This window comes from Barbus barbus (genome assembly GCF_936440315.1).
Source record: "Barbus barbus genome assembly, chromosome: 5".
Classification (NCBI taxonomy): domain Eukaryota; kingdom Metazoa; phylum Chordata; class Actinopteri; order Cypriniformes; family Cyprinidae; genus Barbus; species Barbus barbus.
This window is the reverse complement of record NC_136733.1, coordinates 4,089,335-4,113,049: the sequence shown is the minus strand read 5'-3', so window position 1 is coordinate 4,113,049 and position 23,715 is coordinate 4,089,335. Positions and strand designations below refer to the sequence as shown.

Below are 23,715 nucleotides of genomic sequence, written 5' to 3'. Positions count from 1 at the left end.
CTTGTACTTTTACATCCATAATATTATAAATTGACAGTTTATTGCTGGTCTGTGGTTTTACAGTGCTGTATTTTTTAAAGATTTCATATTATTTTAAGGTGAGCTTAAAGGGTGCACTGCTATGAAAATCACACAGCTTCATTGTGACATCAATAAGAAAAAGTATAATTTCATAGATATTGTTAATAATAGATGTTTGTGTTAAAATAGGTATGAACGTAATACATGACCTGGACAATTTATTTAGCACAATCCTGTCATTTTAATAAATATTACATGAAATTTATGAAAAATTGTTGCTCCCATTAAGCTCAGTGTGTTCTCTTTAAGCTCTTCCACATTGAACATCTATGTAAATACTTCATGAACAGACTTTAAATATTAACTGATGGTTGTCAGTCACTTTAAATTAAGTTAATTGATTTTCTATGGATTCTGTCGACTCAAATCTGCAGACTGTCTCTGATCTTTGACAACTTCTGTCCAACTTCCCCAGACTGTAAATCTGTGGAAATCGGGGCATAAATCATGTAGTGTATTCCAGCCTTAAGAGACTATAGATAAGTTGACATCCATTTAAACAGAGGTTTCATAATGAGGCTAGTTTCTGTGTTCATCCCCATGAATTAAATGTTTATTGGTTTGTTTTATTTGATTTTTGAATGCGTAACTGTTGCTGTCATGACGGACCTATTTCAGACAAATGTGCTATCAAAATAATCGGGCTACGGGCACGGGCCAGATATTATTGCTGGCGGGCCTCTTTTGGCCTGCGGGCCGCCTTTTGCCCACCACTGCTGTTTATTTATTTATTTATTTAGTCATTTAGCAGATGCTTTTATCCAAAGCGACTGTTATAGAGGCAGTCATCCCTCACAAAAAGATGGCCAAAAATTTGTGGATTCCATGGCTACAAGAACCATGACTTTTGGTTTTATTTGTAGTAAAACCATGGCTGATTTTCATAAGAGAATATGGAAACTCAGAGGGAATATTAGATGCATTGGTGGTAGTGAAATTATTACCAACATTAAAACACGTTATTCACTTCAACAGCCAATGTACCTGAAAGTAATGCACGGGCTTCATCTTCATTTTTTTTTCTTTTTCTCGGATTGTTGATATCTTTTCATGGGCAGAGTTGTCCATCAATTATGATCATTTACATTCAGCCGCAAACATGAGGTGGCAACTGTCGCGGGCGCGGATGCGGGAATGGCGCGTCACTGCCTACTGCATTCACCGTGAAATGCATTTTTTTTATAATTATATGCCGTGCCATGAAAGGTTTTTTGCCCCCTTCCTGTCTTTTTACATTTTTTTGCATATTTGTCACACTTAAAAGATTCAGATCATCAAACAAATTTTAATATTACACACAGATAATGCAAGTAAATACAAAATGCAGTTTTTAAATGATGATTTCATTTATTAAAGGAAAAAAGCTGTCCAAACCTACCTGGCCCTACGTGAAAAATGAATTGCCCCCTCCTGTTAAATCATGAAAGAACTGTGATTAACCACATTATTTTAGAAAGCAGAGTTAAATTTCACTAGCTACACCCTGATTACTGCCAGACCTGTTGAATCAAGAAATCACTTAAATAGAACCTGTCTGACAAAGTGAAGCATGCTTAAAGAGCAACACAACATGCTGTGATCTAAATTCAAGAACCGATGAGAAACAAAATAGTTGGCATGTATCAGTCTGGAAAGGGTTATAAAGCCATTTCTAAGGCTTTGGGACTCCAGCGAACCACGGTCAGAGCCATTACCCACAAATGGATAAAACTTGGAACAGTGGTGAACCTTCCCAGGAGTGGCCGGCCTACCAAAATTACTCCCAAGAGCGCAACGACGACTCATCCAGGAGGTCAAAGAACCCGGAACAACATCTAAAGAACTGCAGGCCTGTGTTCATGATTCAACAATAAGAAAGAGACTGGGCAAAAACTTCATTCATGGGAGAGTTCCCAGGCAAAAGCCACTGCTGACCAAAAAGAACACAAAGGCTTGTCTCACATTTGCCAAAAAAATATCTTGATTATCCCTAAGACTTTTGGGCAAATATTCTGTTGACTGATGAGACAAAAGTTGAACTTTTTGGAAGGTGTGTGTCCCATTATATCTGGCATAAAAAAAGAACATCATACCAACAATCAAACATGGTGGTGGTGGTAGTGTGATGGTCTGGGGCTGCTTTGCAGCTTCAGTACCTGGATGACTTGCCATATTTGATGGAACCGTGAATTCTGCACTCTATCAGAAAATCCTGAAGGAGAATGTCCGGCCATCAGTTTGTGACCTCAAGCTCAAGCGCACTTGGGTTATGCAGCAGGACAATGATCCCAAACACACCAGCAAGTCCACCACTGAATGGCTCAAGAAAAATTAAGGTTTTGGAATGGCCAAGTCAAAGTCTGGACTTAAATCCGATTGAGATACTGTGTTATGACCTTAAACAGTCCTTTCATGCTTGTTAAACCCTCCAATATGGCTGAATTAAAACAATTCTGCAAAGAAGAGTGGGCCGAAATTCCTCCACAGCGATGTGAAAGACTCATTGCCAGTTTTCGCAAACGCTTGATTGCAGTTGTTACTGCAAAGGGTGGCACAACCAGTCATTAGATTTAGGGGGTAATTACTTTTTCAAGTAGGGCCAGGCAGGTTTGGACAGCTTTTTTCCCTTAATAAATGAAATCATTATTTTATAACTGCATTTTGTATTTACTCGGGTTATCTTTGTGTAATATTAAAATTTGTTTAACGATCTGAATCATTAAAGTGTGACAAATATGCAAAAAAATAAATAAATAGAAACGGGAAGGGGGCAAAAACTTTTTCACACAACTGTATATATATGGGATGCAAACTTCCTCTGCGTTTAAATCATTGTTTATATGTAACCATATTCATGCTAGCTGTATAAAATGTTTTGTTCGTAAACACATTTATATGCAGCCAGAACTGTTATTATCGTAGAATGTTTGATAGGAATTGCTCCAGAAACTGAACAAGAAACATGGATGTCAAAAGTTATCAAATATCCAGCTATTTTATAGGGCTGTGTATTGGCAAGAATCTAGCGATACAATACGTATGATGAAACGGGGGTTGCGATGCGAGATATTGCGATACTGTAAGCAAGGCGATATATTGGGATATTTCTTATTTTAGGAATAGGATATATTTTTTAGGAAAGCTGTCATTAAGAGCACACCACCATTTGCAAACCTTAGCAATAAATAAATAAAAATAGTTTAACCAGAACACACTGGGATCTGCATTTGCAATAATCAGTCCGTGTAACATTCAATGTTATTGAACCACTTTTTGTGCAGTACGAGTAAAGCGGGAAAGATTAAAGTGCTAGCAGGATTCTTTAGTTAAATGTATATAAAATGTATTTTATAAAAAGACCATATATATTTTTAAACCCTGCTTTAAAGGTTCACTGTTTAAGTTTACAATTGTAATATACAATGTCATATCATTTTGATCTGAACAAAAAATCACATCTGCTTAGTATCAATGAAAAATGAATTGCTTGCAGGATTCCTAAAGAAAACAAAACAATTGTAAAACAATAAAATAAATACAGATATTGAACATTCTCAGAACCTTTCAACTTGGATGTCACAGGGTTTTCAGTTTGTATTTATGTTCTGCTTGGAATCGCCAAGATGCGACGCGAGCACCGCCCCAACTGAAAAACAATCTTCTGTTTTACCGTATATGTGTGCGGTGTTTAATACTTCAATCACTTCTTGTTTTGGTGGAATTAGTGCAGAAGTGTGTGTGGATGTGAATGAGTCAGTGGTGTTTTCTGCTCTCCTCTGTGTGAGAGTTGACTGGAGTTCAAAGAGGAAAGATCGTAATATTACAGTACCGTTGATTTGCCATGAGCCTGTGCATGTGAAGCTATTTTAAGCTGTGATTCAGTCTGACTCACTCACTCAAAATGACAGATTTCGTTTGAGAGAGAAAGAGCTTCTTCATTCCCAAATCTTTGATGTGTCAGAACTGACGGGACACACTCGATTCATTTGCAGCTCTCACAACTTCCCGGAATCCGCTCTCATTTTTTCCCAAGGAGTTTGTGTGCGTGTGTATTTTGCGAATGTGTATATGTGTGTGTGTAGGCATAGGTCGAAGGTTTCAGATCACGGGTCATAGCTCTATTCTCTCTTAATTTCCAGATGAACATTCTTTGCTAATCCCAGTAGAATAAGGAAGTCATCCCCCTCAAGGAAATCAGTCCCACACTGGAGTGTGTCATGCACTAGACATCTATGTTTTATCATCGATGACATAGTCCTTGTTTGTCAGATTGTATGTCTGAGTGGTGCATTATGTTTTATTGATTTAGAAAGAAACTTGTTTGGTTTTGTGTCAGTATGGGAGTCCAAATCTATGGAAGCTTGTTTCTGCCACAGGATGAAAAATAAAAGTCAATTGCAACTTTTTATCTCTGACTATTTTCTTGCAAATGTGAACTTATAGCTCACAATTCAGACTTTTTTCTCAGAATTGCAGTTCTGAGAAAAAAAAAAAAAAAGTCAGAATTCTGAGGTAAAAGTCACAATTACCTAAATGTGTTATTTTATCCTGTAGCGGAAACAAGCTTATTCCATAGGAGAGAAAAAAAACTGAAGAAGAGAGAAAGAAAAGAAAAGAGAAACAGAATTGCATGATGTAAACTCATAATTTTGACTTTTTATCTTGCAGTTCTGACCTTTTTGCAAGGAAAACAGTGAGGTACAAACCCCTAATTGCAAGGGAAATATTTTCGCAATTCTGACTTTTCTCTGAAATGTCTCTTTTAATTCATTCTGTGGCACAAATGAGCTTCCATACTATTCAGAGTTTTTTCTCAATGTAAAATTTTACTTTTGCATTTATTTTGCTGACACTTTTATCTCACAAATGAGAATAATATAAGCAGAAGTGTTCAGTTCCTGAGTAAGAATTCTTTTAATGCAGTGTCTGGTATGGAAATCTGCTCTAAGTTTAGTAACATTTACAAAGATAAATAAAGAAGAGCAACCGTACAACATTTAGGCTAATGCATTTACAAGAGTAGTAAAAATGCAACATAAACGCACGATATAGCCTAAATGGTAAAGGAGGTTTTCGAGTTTTTATATGGAAGCAAATGTTTCTAAAGACATTATGTAACTATTATATGACTATATTAAGAAGATGTGTTGCTTTCTTTGTGTTTTAGGACTACAAAACGCCAAAGCTCACCGTACCCTGTTCGGACATCCAAGAGATTCGACGCTGTAATCGCCTAGAGATGCCAGACAACATGAACACATTTGTCTTAAAGGTGAAAAAAGACACACACAGTCATGAATTATAACACACTGGTTCATTTTATTGATAAACTAATATATTCAAGAGGTTGATTCTTTTGGATGATATTAGGCCATTTTAAGAAAATGTGGATAGGCACGTCCTGTTTTCAAAATGATTTTGGTGCAGGTTTTAGTAAATATTGCATGCAACAAATCAATGCTTATTCAATTTTATTACATTTTATATAGAATTATGGAATTATGTAATATATAAAGTGGGGTCCAAAGGTTTAAGACCACATTGATTTATTTATTTATTTTACATTTACAAGGTTTTAGGACCTTCTTTGTAAACTTTAAAAAATATTTCAGATTGTGCACTATTTTTAGGACTGATCATGGAGTAAATGAGTATCATTAATTATGTGGAATCAATGGTTTTTGGAAAAACCAAAACTCGGGTTAATGATGCTTCTTGGAAATTGAATTGATTCAGAACTAGAATGGAGAACTCAGTCTTTGATTTATTTTTTTATTTTTTTTTCTGCTGAAGTCATCATGATTAGTGCTCGACCACAATGGGTTTTCCTTTGGTCTCTGCTGATATCTAGAGAGCAGTGGCTGATGGCCAATCTAATGCCATCATTGATGCCAGCCCCTTGTGGTGTGACAAGCTTTTTTCTAGCCAAAACTATACAGTTTTTATGCCTAATATAATTTGGGATAGTAATTTTAAATGTATTTAAATAAAAAGTTTCTATATTGAAATAATAGCTTTTATGACTTCATAATAATTGAGAGACTATATGGAATATATTTTTTTTCGAATGTATATATTTAAAGCTGCGGTCCGTAACTTTTGGCGCTCTAGCGGTTAATAAAGAGAACTGTGTAGGTTTTGCGGAAGAACATTGTAGCCAGAGCTACTTCTCTCTGTTTATGTCTATGACGAATCACGCAGGTACCAGGCTACTCCGCAGCGGTACCTACCCGAACTAGTCTAAATAGTCCGAATATAAACACTTATTATAGGTGTACCGTGGTGATTCAGGACAAGCCAAAAACACGGGACTGATTTGGAAAATGGATTCATGGTGTACTCACTTATTATATCAATTTTGTAAGTTATTTTCTAAGTAAAGCTTTTATATCCTCATAATAATTGAGAGAACTTGCACAATTGGTGGCTGACTAAATACTTTTTTGCCCAACTGTATATATACAGTGCCCTCCATAAGTATTGGAATAGTACAGACAAAATTGCTCTGTTGGCTGTGGAGTCAAGACATTTACAAATATGAATAAAAGATGAATATGAGACAAAACTACAGAATGTCACATTTTATTATTGGGTGATTCAACACATAGATGTTTTACCAGCTTAGAAGTTCAGCACTTTTAGAGTTTCATCCCTCTATCTGATGTGAGCATAAGTATTGGAGCAGTTGCCTCACAGGTCTTTCTAAGTGATCAGCTGTGTCCTGTTGCATTAATTCTTCAGATATTAAAAGCAGGAAATGTGTCGTATCAGTTATATCCATTACTTCTGTATTCTGAATCTTGCATTTGATGATGACACACACAAACCAGGATGAAGATGAGGGAGCTGACTTTGAGAGAAAAGCAAGCAATTTGGACGCTAAAAGAAAAGAGGAAGTCAATTAGAGCTCTAGCAAAAACAAAGGGCATGGAGAAATCAAGAGTTTGGAAACCACCAGCGACACCAGCAACCAACAACGACCTGATCGGCTGAGAAAACAACAGTAGTTGATGACAGACAAATCACTAAAGCTGTGAAAATGAATCCTAAAAGACGTGTCTATAAAATCACCAACAAAATCCAGAAAGCTGGGGTGATGTTCTGACAATCTACTGTCCTCAGGAGACTTTGACACAGAATTACAGATGCTACACAGCAAGATGCAAACCTCTGACCAGCACCAAAAATAGAAAGGCAAGATTAGAGTTTGCAAAAAAGCACAAAGGTGAGCCAGAAGAGTTTTGGAACTGTGTTTATGGACCGATGAGACAAAGATGAACCTTTATCTAAGTGAAGGGAAAGCAAAAATGTGGAGAAAAAAAGGGAACTGCAATGATCCCAAGCATACAGCCTCATCTGTAAAGCATGGTGGAGGTGGTGTCATGGCATGGGCATGCATGGCTGTCTCTGGAACAGGCCCTCTCAACTTTACTGATGACTTAATGTAAGGGGAAGTGGTGTGTGGCCAAGTATGGTGACCCATACTCGGAATTTGTGCTCTGCATTTAACCCATCCAAGTGTTCACACAGTAGTGAACACACACCCGGAGCAGTGGGCAGCCAATGCTGCGGCGCCCGGGGAGCAGTTGGGGGTTCAGTGCCTTGTTCAAGGGTCTCACCTCAGTCGTGGTATTGAGGGTGGAGAGAGTGCTGGTTATTCACTCCACCCACCTACAATCCCTGCCGGACCTGAGACTCGAACCCACGACCTTCAAGTTACAAGTGCGACTCTCTATCCATTAGGCCACGATTGACCCCTTCGTGTATGATGACAGTAGCAGAATGAATTTGGAAGGGTACAAAGCCATCTTGCCTACCAATATTCAAGAAAATCCCACCAGATTCATTGGGAAGTGCTTCATATTGCATCAGGACAATGAACCAAAACACCCTGCTAGTTCAGTCGAGGAATTTATAAGGGCAAAGAAATGGAAAGTCTTAGATTGCCCAAGTCAGTCTGCCGATTTAAATCTGATTGAACATGAATTTCACCAGCTGAAGAGGAGAGTAAAGGCAGAAACTCCCCAAAACAAGCAACAATTGGAATTGGCTGCATTAAAGGCTGGGAAAAGTATTTCAGAGAATGAGAGCAAGAGTCTGGTGATGTCTATGGGTCACAGACTCACTGCTGTGATTGTGCGCAAGGGATCTGCAACTAAATAATAGCTTTTAATCTTTTATATCTGCCTTATGTTCAACTGTCCCAATACTTATGCTCACATCAATGAGTGGGATGAATTCTAAAAGTGCTGTTCTTTTTATTTGGTAAAACATGTATGTGTTGAAACGGCTAATAATAAAATGTGACATTCATGTAGTTTTGTCTCTCATTCATCTTTTAATCATATTTGCAAATGTCTTGACTCCACAGCCAACAGAGCAATTTTGTCTTTACTGTTCCAATACTTATGGAGGGCACTGTATATATAGATCATTTTTATTTAATTAATTTACTTTTTTTTTTTTTTTTTTTTTATTAAATATTTTATTTGAGCAAATTCTTTGTGAATCTAGCTTCAAATTTACTCAAAAATATTGTAAAACATATAATAATCAAAATTAGCAAATTAATCAGCTTGAGGAATAACTCCGTCAGACACTGTATTTGGTATGAATATAAAGTTTCCGTAATAATGTTTTGATATGTTAATGAATCCCTTACAAAACACTCAAGTTAATTTCTAAATCTTTTATTGTGTTCTGTTCTGTTGGTTGATTGTGTTTCTCTTTTTCTCCGTTCTCCGCTCAGGTTACTGGTCATCCAGGTAGTTTTATATTTGAGGCCAATAATGAGCAGCAGGTGAGCTCTTGGACCACAGAGCTCAGAGAATGCATCACCAGCAGGTGAGAGTGGCGCTTCCTGCGTTTGAACTAAACTTACCTCTGAAGATCCCAGACACCTGCAGAAGTTCCTGACATTCCCCCCCTGAGAAAATCCACTCACTTCCTCTTTTACACACACACATGCAGACGATCTCACACACACATAGAATAAAACCAAACTTAGTGCTAAAGAAATCCACATCGTTTGAGTTCTCACATATTTTAGTATTTTTAAAAGTCTTAATTTAGATGTGCTCGGTTGGTTTGCTTGCAGACATGTCCACACACACACACACCATCTGTGTGTTCTACACATGCTGTGTCTTTTAAAAAAGGTGTACTTGTGTGTGTGCAAACGCATGTTTCATTTCCTTTTATTGGTGTGAGGGTACTGAGAACTCAAGCCTGTGTGAATATATCAATGTGAGTTTTAGGAAGAGAGAGAGTGAGAACGAGAGTGAGGTCTTCCTGTTATTCTGATTACTAAGAATCTCAAGAACTCGACTCAGCACATCTCATGGCCTCCTTTCTCTCCATGCCCCCTTCTCTTTCTTTTTTTGGCTCTCTCTTGTTTGCCTTTTTTTTTTTCTATACCCTTTTTTCAGTCCTCCCTTTATGCACGCATTCGTCTTGACATAAGAGCATTGTATACAATGGTGTTTTCACTTGTCCAAGAATTACACGACACATTTCCTGACTCGAACCAAAAGCTTTTGTGCTGCTTTCTCCCGCAACTTCCCCAAACGCCCCTCCCCGAGTCTTGCTTCTGCTCTCTTTCTCTGTCCTTTCCTTCATTTCGTCCCTATAGGTTTCAAAGCCACGACTGTTTTTCTGTCTAATTCTCATCCTATAAGAGCTGCTCTCCTCTTGACCCAGTTTCTTGCTGTGTTCATTGCATTCATATTTATTTATTTGTTTTTAGTCACAATTTTCTCCCAGGTTTTCATGAGTTTTTACTCATTTTAATTATTTTATTTACTAATTATAAATATAATATTTTAATTTAAATGCTAAATGTAGTTATTCAATATAATTATATTTTTAATATATTATAAATATTATAATGTAATTTATGTGTGTGTGTGTGTGTGTGTGTGTGTGTAACCTAAAGCAGCATGAAAATTGTGTGAGATATATGAATGTCCTACTTCATTTGCCAAATTGTTCAGTATACTGCACAGAAAACTCATCTTGTTCTTCCATTTCTAAAGTGACAAATAAACCAGAATTCATTATAAAATATTTTTTTGTTATTTGAAGAATAGCAATAAATAACAATAATTAATACAAATTTATTTTACTAAAACAATGTAAAATAGTTGCTATAAAATGTTAAACGTAATGGAAAATAGAACTAGAAATAAGGTAAAATAATGTCAGTATTTTAAAATAATAAAATAAATATATTTTAACGTTAATCAATTAAAATGTTTAAAAAAAAAAGACATTCTTTCAAATAAATGGCAGCTGGTTTTATGCTTTGTAATGTAATGCAGTGACATCCACATGCTTTTTAGGGCCGCAGTATGCATGGCAAAAAATAACTGTTATCTCTCATGATCGTCGTTGAAAGTTATGCTTTGTAGTGTGGACGCACCTTAACATATGTGATGGGATGTTACTGATCGCGTGACATTCTGTGACCTCTTCATTATGCAATTAAAGGAGTTCATAGGTGTTTATGAGAATGTATGCATGATTCCAGGTCAGATAGTGTGGATGGAGAACCGTTTCCTGTTAGCGACTCGCTCAACGCAGCTCGCAGAGGGAGCACAGAGCCCGGCGGCCAGGGTGAGTCACATATATACGCACACACACACACTCTCTCTCTTACTTAAATATCAACACTTATATTAATTCAAATAATCTAAAAAAACTGAAGACATTTGTGACCCTGGACCACAAAACCAGTCATAAGGGTCAGTTTTTCGAAATGGAGATTTATACATCATCTGAAAGCTGAATAAATTGTTAAAATTATTTTGCATGGTAATGGACTGCTCTAATGTCTGTAAACTTGCTGTCTCGTGTGTGTGTCTTCGCAGGCTCTCTGGGTTTTGGACTTGCAGAGCATGCCTACAATAAAACAGATCACTTCCTGTCCTCTTACCCATGGTTTCATGGGCCCATATCACGTGTGCGGGCTGCCTACCTTGTCCAGCATGCCGGGTTCAGCGGTCATGGGAACTTCCTCGTGAGACAGAGCGAGACGCGGAGAGGAGACTATGTCCTCACATTTAACTACCAGGGCAGAGCAAAGGTAATGAGGTGTAATCATCCTCATCCTCATGATCATAAATGACAAAAACTTTTCATTATTGTCATTAGGGGATACACAATATCAGTGACCAGTTTATTCTTTCTATTATTATTATTTGAGATGTATTTATATATTTTATATGAATAAACTGTTATAATATTACAAATATTAAATAAAAATTCTTTATTATTATAATAGTAATAATATAAAATAATAAAAAAAGTGTGAAAACAGTGACATGCTAGCGACATATATAAAATATATTTATGTACTCATATATTCACAATATATTTTATTTGAATTGTATTTATTTAATTGTATCAATTTTAATATGTATGTATATGTATATTAATTTAATATATGTGTATATATATATATATATATATATATATATATATATATATATATATATATTTATATTTATTTATATATTAGTGGTGTCAAAATTAGCGCGTTAACGCAGGCGATTTAATTTTTTCAGATTAACGCGTTAAAAATATTTAACGCAGGGGCGGGGCTAGGGTTGGCCACCCCATTCACAACTGCTGCCTCTGTCACTTTCTTCTTGAAAAGGATTGCGTTTATTTAGATGCAGAACGTCTTTATGACCACATCAAACAGGAGACGTTTCAGACGCGTGCTCTAAGGGTGCTTGACGTGTCAGTGTGCAATCAGACGCCCGAGCAAGCGTTTATGACCACTTTGGCTTTCCATACTTCCGCGCCAGGCGTGAGTCAAACAAGCGCATAAAAGATACTGTGCTCATAGCGTGCGCTCTTCAAATACATGCACAAAGGTGCCGGCGCACGCTGTAGCCTGTATCATTTCATATCAAACAGCGAAAGAAACTACGTGCATGCAATGTCGTAGTTATGCCGTCAGTTAAGGCATGAAGTTACCAAAAAAGTGATTAAAGCTGCCTTAAAACTGTGTGCATGCATGCAATATGTTATATATGCGTCACATTTAAGAACATGTCTCTGAAATGGTTTTAAAAACTGTCCTTAGGCACCCCAGCACTGTCTCCCTCATCTAAAACACCCGATTCAACTCGTCCGCTCATTAGTAGAGACTTTAAGACCTGAAGTGGGTCAGAAAAAGTAAAGAGATTTGTGAGAAAATAAGATGCATGTCAGATCCACGTCACGTTCAGCAGCAGCAGCTTTTAAAGCAATAGCAGGCAAATAAGATAACCAGCTGCTGTGATGTCTATTAATCCAAGAACAAAAGAAAAAAGAGGAAATCAATAACTTTTTTAAGGGGGTTCGTCTATATTTAATTTAGAATTTAGTGTTTGGTAAATATTCATTTTCTGTATATTTCTGCTGAAGGGCACAGGGAGCTAAATATGTCATTTATTATAATAGTTCGTGTGAAGATTGTTTTAAGTTCACTTAAATTAGAAGTTAAGTCTAATAAATGTTCAAATTGATAGCTCTCAGTTATACTGTAATGCTGAATGGCTACAGTCAATGGTTAAATATTCAGGGGAAAAACTGTTTTATAGAGACATCAGTAGTATTGATATCCAGTGATGCTGGCCTTCAATCATAAAAAAAGATGCCATTAAAGAAATGTAAAAAATATACTGTCTTTGTTGTTTGTACATTGTACATGTGAAGATTGAACGTGAAATTATTGCAATATAAAAGTATATTTAAAAACTTTAATGTTAGGTGGGATTAATCGCGATTTAATTTTAGCCACATATACATACATACATACACACACACACACACACACACACACACACACATATATATATATATATATATATATATATATATATATACACATACATACATACCTATATACATACACACACATATATACATACATACCACACACACTTTTTTTATATAAAAGCAGGCAGTGAGCAATTCTTTTTTTTTTTACTGTATATTATATTGATTTAATAATATTTTATAAAAAACAATTTAAAAAAAGAGAACCATGTACATTTATGAGATTGGCCATTATAGCAGTAGTGACCAAATATGGATTATTTTTATTTGTATTTGATGACTTATTGACTTGTTCATTTTTTTCATTATAGTTCATTTTTATGTAAGTAAGTAATTTTATACATGTATGTATGTATGTATGTATGTATGTATGTTTCTTTTAATTGGTATCAGGTTTTGGCTTCTAAACAGGGCTTATTACCTATTCAGTTTTTTTCTGATTGTTTTAAATTATTATCTGTCTTCTTTTACTGTGCTTTATATTATTTGAATACTATTGTAATTTTTTTAAAACACAAACATAAAAAAACAACAGAACCATTTAAATGTGATTGTCCATCATATAATTATTAGTTTTAGTCATTACCAAAAATAATGTTTTGTTAAAATTGTAGAAGTATCAAGTAAATCAGATCTCTATATTGGTGTATTCCATATTGCTTAGTAAGGCAGACCTCACTATGACTGTTGCACATCTTTCTGTTCATGTCTGTATTCATATAGCATTTTCCACTGTTTTTTTTTTCCTTTGCAGCATTTGCGTCTATCTTTAACTGAATGGGGTCAGTGTCGTGTACAGCACCTGCGTTTCCCATCAGTCATGGACATGCTGAGTCACTTCCGCAACTGTCCGATCCCGCTGGAGTGCGGCGCCGCATGCGAAGTTATGTTGGCCAATTACGTGCGGGTAAACCCCACTCACACAGGTAACACTGTATTTCGCATCATTTTTATTAACAATGCATTTTGACCCTTATTGCATTTTTGGCATATTTGTGACAACAGCACATACATCATTTGCAGCAATAGCACATACATAAGGGCTCATTGTGATTTAGCTTTTTGTACTTTCGTTCTGATGGCTTAATGTGAGCAATATTACACACAAATGCCACAATGTGATGTTTTGGAGGGAAAAAAGTATCTTAAACAATATTACTTAAGTCACAACATATGTTTTCTTAGAAGACGACTTGATTTGAATCACTTCTGAGTCATTTTCACAGTCTGATGTAAGCCATGTGATTTTGCAGGTCATAATAGTTATTGGCCAACTGGCGAGTAACTGTGTTTGATTTAGTCACCAAAGCCAATTTTTTCACACATTTGGCGCTTGGCAAGATTTAATTTTGGATTTTGTTTGTAAACCACATTAAAAAGCGTAATGAATCTAGTTTATGTGATCATACAGTGTTTAGAACTGCACTGTTAAACTTATATAATGTAGAATAGTATATAATAAAATAGATTACATAGCTGTTATTAATCTGGAAATTTTCAAGCAGCTAATATGCATATTTCTTTCTTGTCTCTCTGTCTCACACACACACACACACACGCACGCACGCATACATACACGGCTTGACAGGATCCGTTTTCCTCTTATGCCTTGTGGTTTAGATGGGTTTTAGTAGTTCAGAGAGAACTGACACAAGGAAACACACACACACATAATCGTCCATACACTCATACATATATCATCAGAACTACAGACTCTTTGACTACAGACTAACCTGCCATCAAGTTTCCGTTTCCTGCAGTAAAGCTGTAAAATACACACATATACACAGAGCTTAATGTTTTATCACACACATACATAAACACATTTTTAATGACATGCCCTATTTTGTGCTCATACTTCAAACACACTCTGTGATACTTGTAGAGGATGCAGAGTTTGAGAGTGTGAAGACGATGCCCTCTATGGGATACTGGGAGTATAAAATGGTTATTGAGGTTTATAGTCAGATTACAAATTGTTGATTTACATCCATAATAATTTCTATTGATGGGCATCATTGTAAGTATACAGTACACTACAGTTTTTAAAAGATATCTCTTATGCTCACCAAGGCTCATCATTCTAATATACTGACTTGCTGCTCAGGAAACATTTCTTATTATTATCAATATTGAAAACAGTATGCTGCATCGCCTTTTTGTGGAACGTGATGCATTTTTTTAAATGGCACTCTGATGAATAGAAATTTCAGCATTATAAATGTCTTCACTGTAACTTGATCAGTTTAATGCATCACACACATGATTCTTAAGGAAGTCGTGGCCTAATGGTTAGAGAGTCGGACTCGTAATCGAAAGGTTGCGAGTTCGAGCCCCCGGCCGGCAGGGATTGTAGGTGGGGGGAGGGAATGTCCAGCGCTCTCTCCACCCTCAATACCACGACTGAGGTGCCCTTGAGCAAGGCACCGAACCCCCAACTGCTCCCCGGGCGCTGCAGCATGGCTGCCCACTGCTCCGGGTGTGTGTTCACGGTGTGTGTGTGTGTGTGCATTTGTTCACTACTCACTGCTGTGTGTGTGCACTTGGATGGGTTAAACGCAGAGCACCAATTTCGAGTATGGGTCACCATACTTGACAATACGTCACGACTTTACTTTACTTTACTTTACTTTAATACTGTGTTGTTATCTGAACGATACACAGCAGAAAAATCCTTCAGGTCCCACAAATTCTTTCCAGCATCTTTTGTGTATTTGAACCCTTTCCAACAATGACTGTATGATTTTGAGATCCATCTTTTCACACTGAGGACAACTGAGGGACTGAAATGCTTACTCCACCCCAAAATGAAAATTGTGTCATTAATTACTCACCCTCATGTCGCTCCAAACCCGTAAAACCTCCGTTCATCTTCGGAACACAGATTAAGATATTTTTGATGCATTCTGAGAGCTCTCTGACCCTCCCATAGACAGCAATGGAATTAACACGATCAACGTCCAGAAACGTAGCAAGGAGATCAGTAAAATTATCCATATGACATCAGGGGTTCAACCATAATTTTACAAAGCTATGAGAATACCTTTTGTATGCAAAGAAAACAAAAATAACAACTTTATTCAACAATTCGCCATTTGGAGAGTACGGATACGTTATTTTCGTTCAAATCAAAGTGTAAATAAACATAGAAAACGTTTTCAGGAAAAGTAATAAAAAAATGGAAAGTAATTGGTCAAAAGTTCTGGTAACGTTTGTGAATTTTACGAATCAAAACAGTGAACTTCAAATTTGATAGTATTATTTTGTAATATGTAAGTGTATTATTTTAAGAGTGAGTGTTGGATGGGACAATTTGTGATTCTACATCTATAAGGGAAGAAACTAATGGTGTTTTCAGGTTCCAAGCGAACCGTACCGTTACCAAAACGTGACGTGTAAACTCTGCTGATCACTGATTGGCCGGAGAAAATCGTCACTGCCTGCGTCATTGAACTTGAGGCACGAGACACAACAGACCTGCTAGATTTAAATCAGCACAGCCAGCCGAAGGATCGAACGCAACTCTTTTGAATGAGCGCACCTTTCTTTTAACAACCAAAAAATGGCTGTTTCGTTGTCTGTTGAGGAAGTACAGACGTTCCTCTCGTTGAAAGCCGAGGAGCGGATCCAGCGAGAGCTTGGAGTGACGTGAAATAAAAATGTTTTTCAGGAGTCACAGCAGTAGAGGCGGTGCGCATCTATAATGACACGTGAATAATCCCGCCACTCTAAAGCGGTACTAAACTGCAGTGGAAACACAAACCGAGCCGAACTGAGCCGTGTCGTGCCGTTCTGAACCACGCCGAGTCGTATCACACAGTGGAAAAGCGCCATAAAATGACATTGAACCTTAATCAAAACTTTTATGTACCTTTTTAATACTAACTACAACTAAAAACCACTGTTGTGTTAATGAAGTGTTTTCTCTGTTGCATCTCTCTAGGTCAGAGTTCGGCTATCGGCTCTCCGGTATTGGTGCCCTTCTCTCGCTGGAGCTCAGAGCCAAGTCTGGCTCACTGTAGTCCGGATTCATGCCCTCACTCCAGCCCCTCCATGGCCCAGTCGTCAGCATTATCCACTCTCCCGCATCGCATGCCCGCTTCGTTTCCAGACCGCCACGTTCCCGTCCCACTGCGCCGGAGCGAGTCGGTGGGCCGCAGAAACCTGCTCCGCCACCCCAACCCGCTGCCGCCCCTACTGGCCAACCGGGACTCTGACTACGAACTGGAGCCACCCGACAGGGGACGCAAGAGAGCCATCGACAACCAGTATATGTTCTTCTGACAGAGAGAGAGGATGAAAAAGAACAAAAGAAGCCGCAGATGAAAAGTGCTCCAGAATTCCCGGCCGGATGGAGAGCATCCAGCAGCCAAACGGAGAAAGGAGTTGGAGTCGTGCGAGATTGCGCACTAGACTCGGGATGGAGGCACCTGCACGTGAACAATACTGCCAGACACCTGACACCCAGCCCTGCCAGCTGTCTACCTTGTGAATGTACTATACAGATGTTTCGCTATCAAATCGGTGTGTATTGTAGAATAGCTCGGAGGAGTTGTTGGATGGGAACGTTGTGCGATGGGTGGTCAGTAAGTCGAACACAAACCAAGGGTCGATTCAAACTCATCCATGTCTACACTGGAAGCGGACATCACAACAACTTGTGGCCGTCTACACTGGATACATTCACAATCAGCTGTAGGCTCGAGGCTAGACTTTAGTAATCAACGATTACTAAAATGACAATAAAATTAGTTTGTCGATCAGACAAAAAAAAATCTTTATTTTCCACAGAAATCCATTATAAAAATGTATTTTGCATGTGATTAACTTCATTCATTTTAAATATGTTCATATTCCTACAACTGCTTATTCATATTGTTGGGGGAAAAAATCAGTAAAATTAGTACGCCAGACCAGAAGGCTAAACTTCAGACATTAGAAAAATGACAATAAATTCAGTTGGAAAAGAAATCCTAATTTTCATCAGAAATCCATTACAAAATTGATTTTGCATGTGATCATTTTATAATTATTAAGTATGTTAATACTCCTACAACTGCATATGCATATGGCTAAAAAACAAAAATGTTTAAAGTATATCAGACTAGAAGGCTAAGCTTCAGCAATTTAGAAAAGTTACAATATAATCAGTCGAAAAAAATTACAAAATTCATTTTCCATGTGAATAATTTTATAATTGATTTTAATTATGTTAGTATTCCTACAACTGCATATGTATGTTGATAAAAAATTATTCAAATTATGTCAGACCAGAAATATCATGAGCTGGCTTTGATATAACGGTCAGAAGTTATTTAAACCTGTAAAGAATACAATTTATAACAAAGAAATTGAGCAAATTATATTTTTAATAAAAGCACTACATTTTAGATGTGTCTGGGGTCAGAAATGGGGCGTCCACATCAGGTGCTCACAGTGTAGACCGCTCCGGAGTAATTTAGTTTTGTCGCAGGTGTCTGGTGTAAATACGGTGGTAAACATCTAAAAGATTCTAATAGTTTTCAGTCTGGCTGCATACACACACACACACACACACACACACACACACTTTCAGATTGTTTATTTCATGTTCCGTTGTAGTAATACACAGGTTTCTTTGTTTTGCATATTAAAAAACCAAATAATATAGATCGTAGAACCACAGTTTTACGTCAACACAGCGAGTCGTGTCATCTTGGATTCTAGAGGTTTACAATTTCATCTGACCAAAGAGTAAAATTAACCAAACCAGACCAGAAATATTAGTTTTGTTATGCCTCAATTATCATTTTTTATAATAAATTTTATTTACCCTGTGAATTCATTCTTTTTATCTGTTTTAACACATTTTAACCTGTGTTTCATGGCTTCATTAGCTGTGGAAATACTACTTTTAAACTCAAATCTGACAAAATAAATAGTTGATTTTAAGCTAATCGTCCAAAAAAAAAAAAAAAAAAAACATTGCTTGATGTTTTCGGAGCTTGTTCTACTTTGTGTCTCTTTTTGAATCATTGTGAATGTCAAAAAAAAATGTCACAGATACCCAATTTTATATCTCATTCATACATAATTTGGCGAATCTCACATTTCACCCTCAAGTCAAAAGAAAAAAATATAGAATAAAAATAATTCATATATATATATATATATCGTAAATACTTGTTTTAATATTCCATGATTCATGATTATTTCCACGTTTCACTGTTATAGTATATATTTTTTTAAATAGCTGTAATACAATTTAATGCAATACAGCAGATACTACAATTTAAATATATTATGCCATTTTTTTCAGTTATGGTTGGAAAGAATTAGGGAGAGGATTCTAATGCTAAATAAATAATAATTGTCCTAAAATAGGCTTCATGCAATATAATATTTTTTTTTCTTCTGGTTGTGGGGTGACAGGATTTGTGAGTTTCAATTAATGATCCAAAGCAAGAAAGCTTTCTATATTTTCTCCTTCGCTTCTGCTTTGCTGCAGAATCCGGTCTGTGCTACAGTACGTTCTGTTCTTGCTCTTCAGATCTTTATCAGCCATTTTTTCTTTGTTTTTCTAACAAGCCTCGTTACCACAAAGAACCGTTTCATAATCCTCTCTGTGGCAAGGAGTAGGCAACCACATTCTACACTCTATACATATATCTATATTTTTTTTAACATATGAAAGTGTGAACTGTACCTGTGTATCACTACCTCGCATTGCATTGCTTTGCAAATGAATGTTTTTTGTAATTATAAAACACTTGTTTTATGCATATGCATTGTTTCTAACATTTGTAATATGTACAGATTAAATTTCATATAGCTGACTCGATCAGGAAAAAAAAAAACATAAAACAGCTGCGTTGTCTGGTAATGAATTGCTTACTCCAAACGGGCCATGTGCATCTCAAAGTCATTTGTGTTGTATTATATAGTGAGTGAACTTGGAAGATGTGATCCTGGAGCAGTGTTGAGCAGGTTGAGATGCTTTGTACATATGCAGGCCCCGAGCTGCACCACTAGAGTCACATCTGAGGTCCCTCAAAGTTCAACTGATGAATGCATGTCTTCTCTCTCTATACTGTTGTTATTATGAGACGCACTGTAAACCCCTGGGCTTCACCCTCAGCTAGTTTAGCCATTCCATCACAGCTTTCTGATCAAACTTTCTAGTTACTTTCCATATAGCGATATGGATATTAAATTATATCAACTGTATTTTTTTTTTTTTTTAGAAGAAGAAAAAAAAATAAAGTTAATGTTTCAATCCTCAAACTATTTTTGCTTCTTTATGATGATTTTGTTCGGTGATGAGAACAAAAACAGAAGAAATATTGTTTTACGCGCACACAATATTAATATCAGAACTTCAGATTTGCTCTCAACAATTAAAAACCAAATTTACTTTGTTCTAATAAATAAGGTCATTTAATTTTGGAGCCATAAAACAATATTTTGCACTAAAGCCTTCTCTTAGTGTTTTATTTTTACTTGGAAGTACAAGCATAGTGTATTAATGAATATGATAATATGTTGATTAATACATTCATTTATTATTTGTAACAATTATAACTATATTTTGCATAGAAGAAAATTAAATCTTCAATTTCAGGACCATAAACATTAGTCATATAATATCTTACAAGATTCCCTGTTTTACTGTTACTTTAATGCAGTCTCTCTTTATTCACAGTATTAGAAAAAGTCTGTAATACAATATTAGCATACATTTATGGCTTTAGGCCAGATACTACAATTTAAATTTTATGATTATTTCCATTATGGTATTGGGGAAAATGATGCAAATATTTAACACTCTAAGTGACTGTAAAACTATGATATATGCTATTGATATATTGTTTGATACAGTATATGTTGCTTGAATATAGCCTATTGTTTTCAATCACTTATGCTTGTATTTATTCATTTTTAAGTCAAACCTTATTAAATGTTAATGTACTATGGTACTGTTTGATTAACAACACTTCAAAAAAAAAAGTACCATGGTTGTATTTTGGATATGTGGCCCTGTATGTAGTAAATATCATGACATATTTTTATTTATTTTTAAGACATAGTCTTTTAATGGATGAATGGAATTCAGTGCATCAGTGCAAAAACCTACAATTCAGTGCCTTCTAACCATATTAGTCACGTACATTACAGATCTGACAGACAGAAAGACCTGCCAAACCAGAGCAGAGTGTGTGTGTGTGTGTGTGTGTGTGTGTGTGTGACGTCAGCGCCTTGCGGAAATACGGCTGAGAGAGGGCAGGTCGATCGGAACCAGAACTCGAGATGTTTTCATCCTAGAAAAGCGAGTTTCAAATCCAAATTAACGCTGTGTTATCTAGTTACGCCACTAGCTGAGTTAGTGCACTTGTTCTCCCATCCGGTGTCGGTTCCGGTTAATAGGCGCAACAGAAATAGAGGGACAAAATGTCCCTGTTCCAGTCCGCGCTCGATTTCCTAGCCGGGCCCGGCGGATCCGCCGCCGCCAGCCGGGATCAGAACGACTTCGTCGGGCAGGTGGTGGAGCTCGGAGACCTGAAGCTCCGGATCAAACGAGTCATCGCGGAAGGTAAACGATTCATTCAAAATAGCATCAGGCTAGTCATGCTAACTCCTGCTTAAGATACTAACATGCATGTTACTTAAAACTGCTGTAAATGTGACTGTACAATGGCCGTAATGTATTCTTAGTCACATATATTAACATTAGGTTTAGTATATATGCATATAATTGTGATTATATAGATGACATTAGACTCAAACTAGCTGGCTATGTTGTTAGCATGTCACTTGGCTCTGATACACCTGACATGAACTCATTTTAGATGATAATCTGTATGTTCTTGAGGCATTCAGATGTATGTATTTGTTATATTCCGTCAGTAGCACAACTATATGAATAGTCACGTTAATATAGTTCATATTTATTTTCCATAAGTTCATCTGCATGCTTTAACTGAACTAACGTTAAATGTATAGATATGCACCTGTGTACAGACTGTATTCGTACACCAAGGTATTTACATGGTAAAAAAAAAATTTTTTTTTAGTGATACATTTTTTTTTTTATAAAATGTGGCATTATCATATTAATGGAAGTCTGTTTCCACCATGGGACAAAAATTAGACTTTTTATCAAAACAAATCTGACTTTGTTTCAAAAAAGCCAGAATTCTTAGTTTAAATCTTACAGTTCTGACCTTTATTTCTCAAAATTGTGAAGTATAAACTCAGAATTCTGTCTTTTTTCTCTCAATTCTGAGTTCATATCTCACAATTTTGACTGAATTCTGAGTTTACATATTGCATTATTATTTCCACCACAAAATAAAAAAATATGTGAATTGCGAGATTAAAAAAAAAATGTTTGTTTTTTTTCATGGCAGAAATGGGCATCCATAAATATTAATACTAATTAGTACTGTAAATTGTCATATTTTTCATATATAGCGCACATTAGTACTGTAGCAGTTTACAGTAGTGCTGAAACTGCATCAATACTACTCTTAAATGTCACATGATCCTTAAGAAATTATTCTAATTCTGCTGCTCAAGAAACATTTCTGATCATCAATGTTGATAACAGTTGTGTTGTTTAATCCTTTTGTGGAAACCACAATTATTTGAAAGTACAAAAGAACAGCGTTTGTTTGAAATATAAATCTTTTGTAACATTATAAATGTCTTTACTGTCACTTTTCATCAGTTTAATGCATCCTTTCTAAATAAAGTGCAAATAGCTGTACTGCTTATTTGATGTATATTCATATTTTAATTATTATCTGTCAAAGTGGGGTGTTTTGGTCAGACCTATTGAAATCTGTTGGGTTATGAGGGTAATATTAACATAACTGCTCATACTGTATAACTCCAGCCCATCATTGACCCTCACTATGCTCAGGTGTGTTGACATCTACAGGCCCTGAATGGAAACAGAGGGCATTCTGGGTGAACAGGAATGATTTGCATGATGGTGGTGAGGCATAGTGGTTAGAGATCTAGGCTGGTAAGCAGAAAGTTTGGAATTGATGATCGATGAATGATCGACCTCAGGTTCCTGTCTGTATGATGAAGGCATCATTGAAATGACAAAGTATCTGACATGGTATTGTTTACATAATTCTTTGCATCAAAATGACATTTCTGGACTATAATGTTGGTCATTATTACTGGAAATTGTGTTGAACAGAACAGACCCGATGCTTTATATTTACCTGAGGTCTCTTGCTGTTCCTCTGTCACTTTTGTCACAGTTTTGGACCGTTCCTTGTAAATTTGTGGTGCGTGTGAATGTCAGCGCACTGTAACGTGAAACTGGAAAGCTTTGATTCGTGCAGCCTGACTCGGGCCTCTGCTGGTATTCATTTACCCGTTGCCATGGTTACAGGCCGTCTTGGTCACTTGAGGATTGTTTCACAAGTGTCCATAAATACCTGGCATTGTCACTTTTGTTCATGTAAAGACACACCTGACACAGTCAACATCTGTTCATGGAGCCATTCTACTCATTTTAAGAATCAGTCAGTGTAATTCTATTCAACATTTTGGAGCGGAAAAGCAAAATCCTTGGGTGATATGAAATAGTCATTCTTAGTTGTATATCTTCTTGCATAAATAAATCCCTATTTACTTCCTTTATGCATGTTCCTTTTATGCATGATGCATATTTTGCACATAGATAGATATAAAATATGTACTTGAAATACCCTCTGAGATTTAAATTTTATATTTCAATAATTTAATGTCACGTTCAGATATTCGTAGTTCTCTAATGACAGTTAATGATTGCATGGCATGCAGGGAAACTAATAAAATATTTTAAGTTTT

The 23,715-nt window shown here is 36.3% G+C and overlaps 2 protein-coding genes across 2 annotated transcripts in view; both read left to right on the top strand.

The window, feature by feature from the left end:
• The window catches only part of LOC306870401 (SH2B adapter protein 3-like), a 52,164-nt gene extending 33,334 nt beyond the window's left edge, over positions 1-18,830 (top strand). The window contains exons 3-8 of the mRNA XM_079417640.1: positions 5,228-5,332; positions 8,810-8,904; positions 10,589-10,674; positions 10,929-11,143; positions 13,643-13,814; positions 16,832-18,830. Of these exons, the coding sequence (XP_079273766.1) occupies positions 5,228-5,332; positions 8,810-8,904; positions 10,589-10,674; positions 10,929-11,143; positions 13,643-13,814; positions 16,832-17,172 (1,014 nt within the window). The 3' untranslated portion in view covers positions 17,173-18,830. The remainder of the gene's footprint in view (positions 1-5,227; positions 5,333-8,809; positions 8,905-10,588; positions 10,675-10,928; positions 11,144-13,642; positions 13,815-16,831) is intronic.
• A 2,241-nt stretch (positions 18,831-21,071) lies between these two features.
• The window catches only part of LOC306870219 (cyclin-G-associated kinase-like), a 35,508-nt gene continuing 32,864 nt past the window's right edge, over positions 21,072-23,715 (top strand). The window contains exon 1 of the mRNA XM_079417354.1: positions 21,072-21,457. Coding sequence (XP_079273480.1) covers positions 21,316-21,457 — 142 coding nt within the window. The 5' untranslated portion in view covers positions 21,072-21,315. The remainder of the gene's footprint in view (positions 21,458-23,715) is intronic.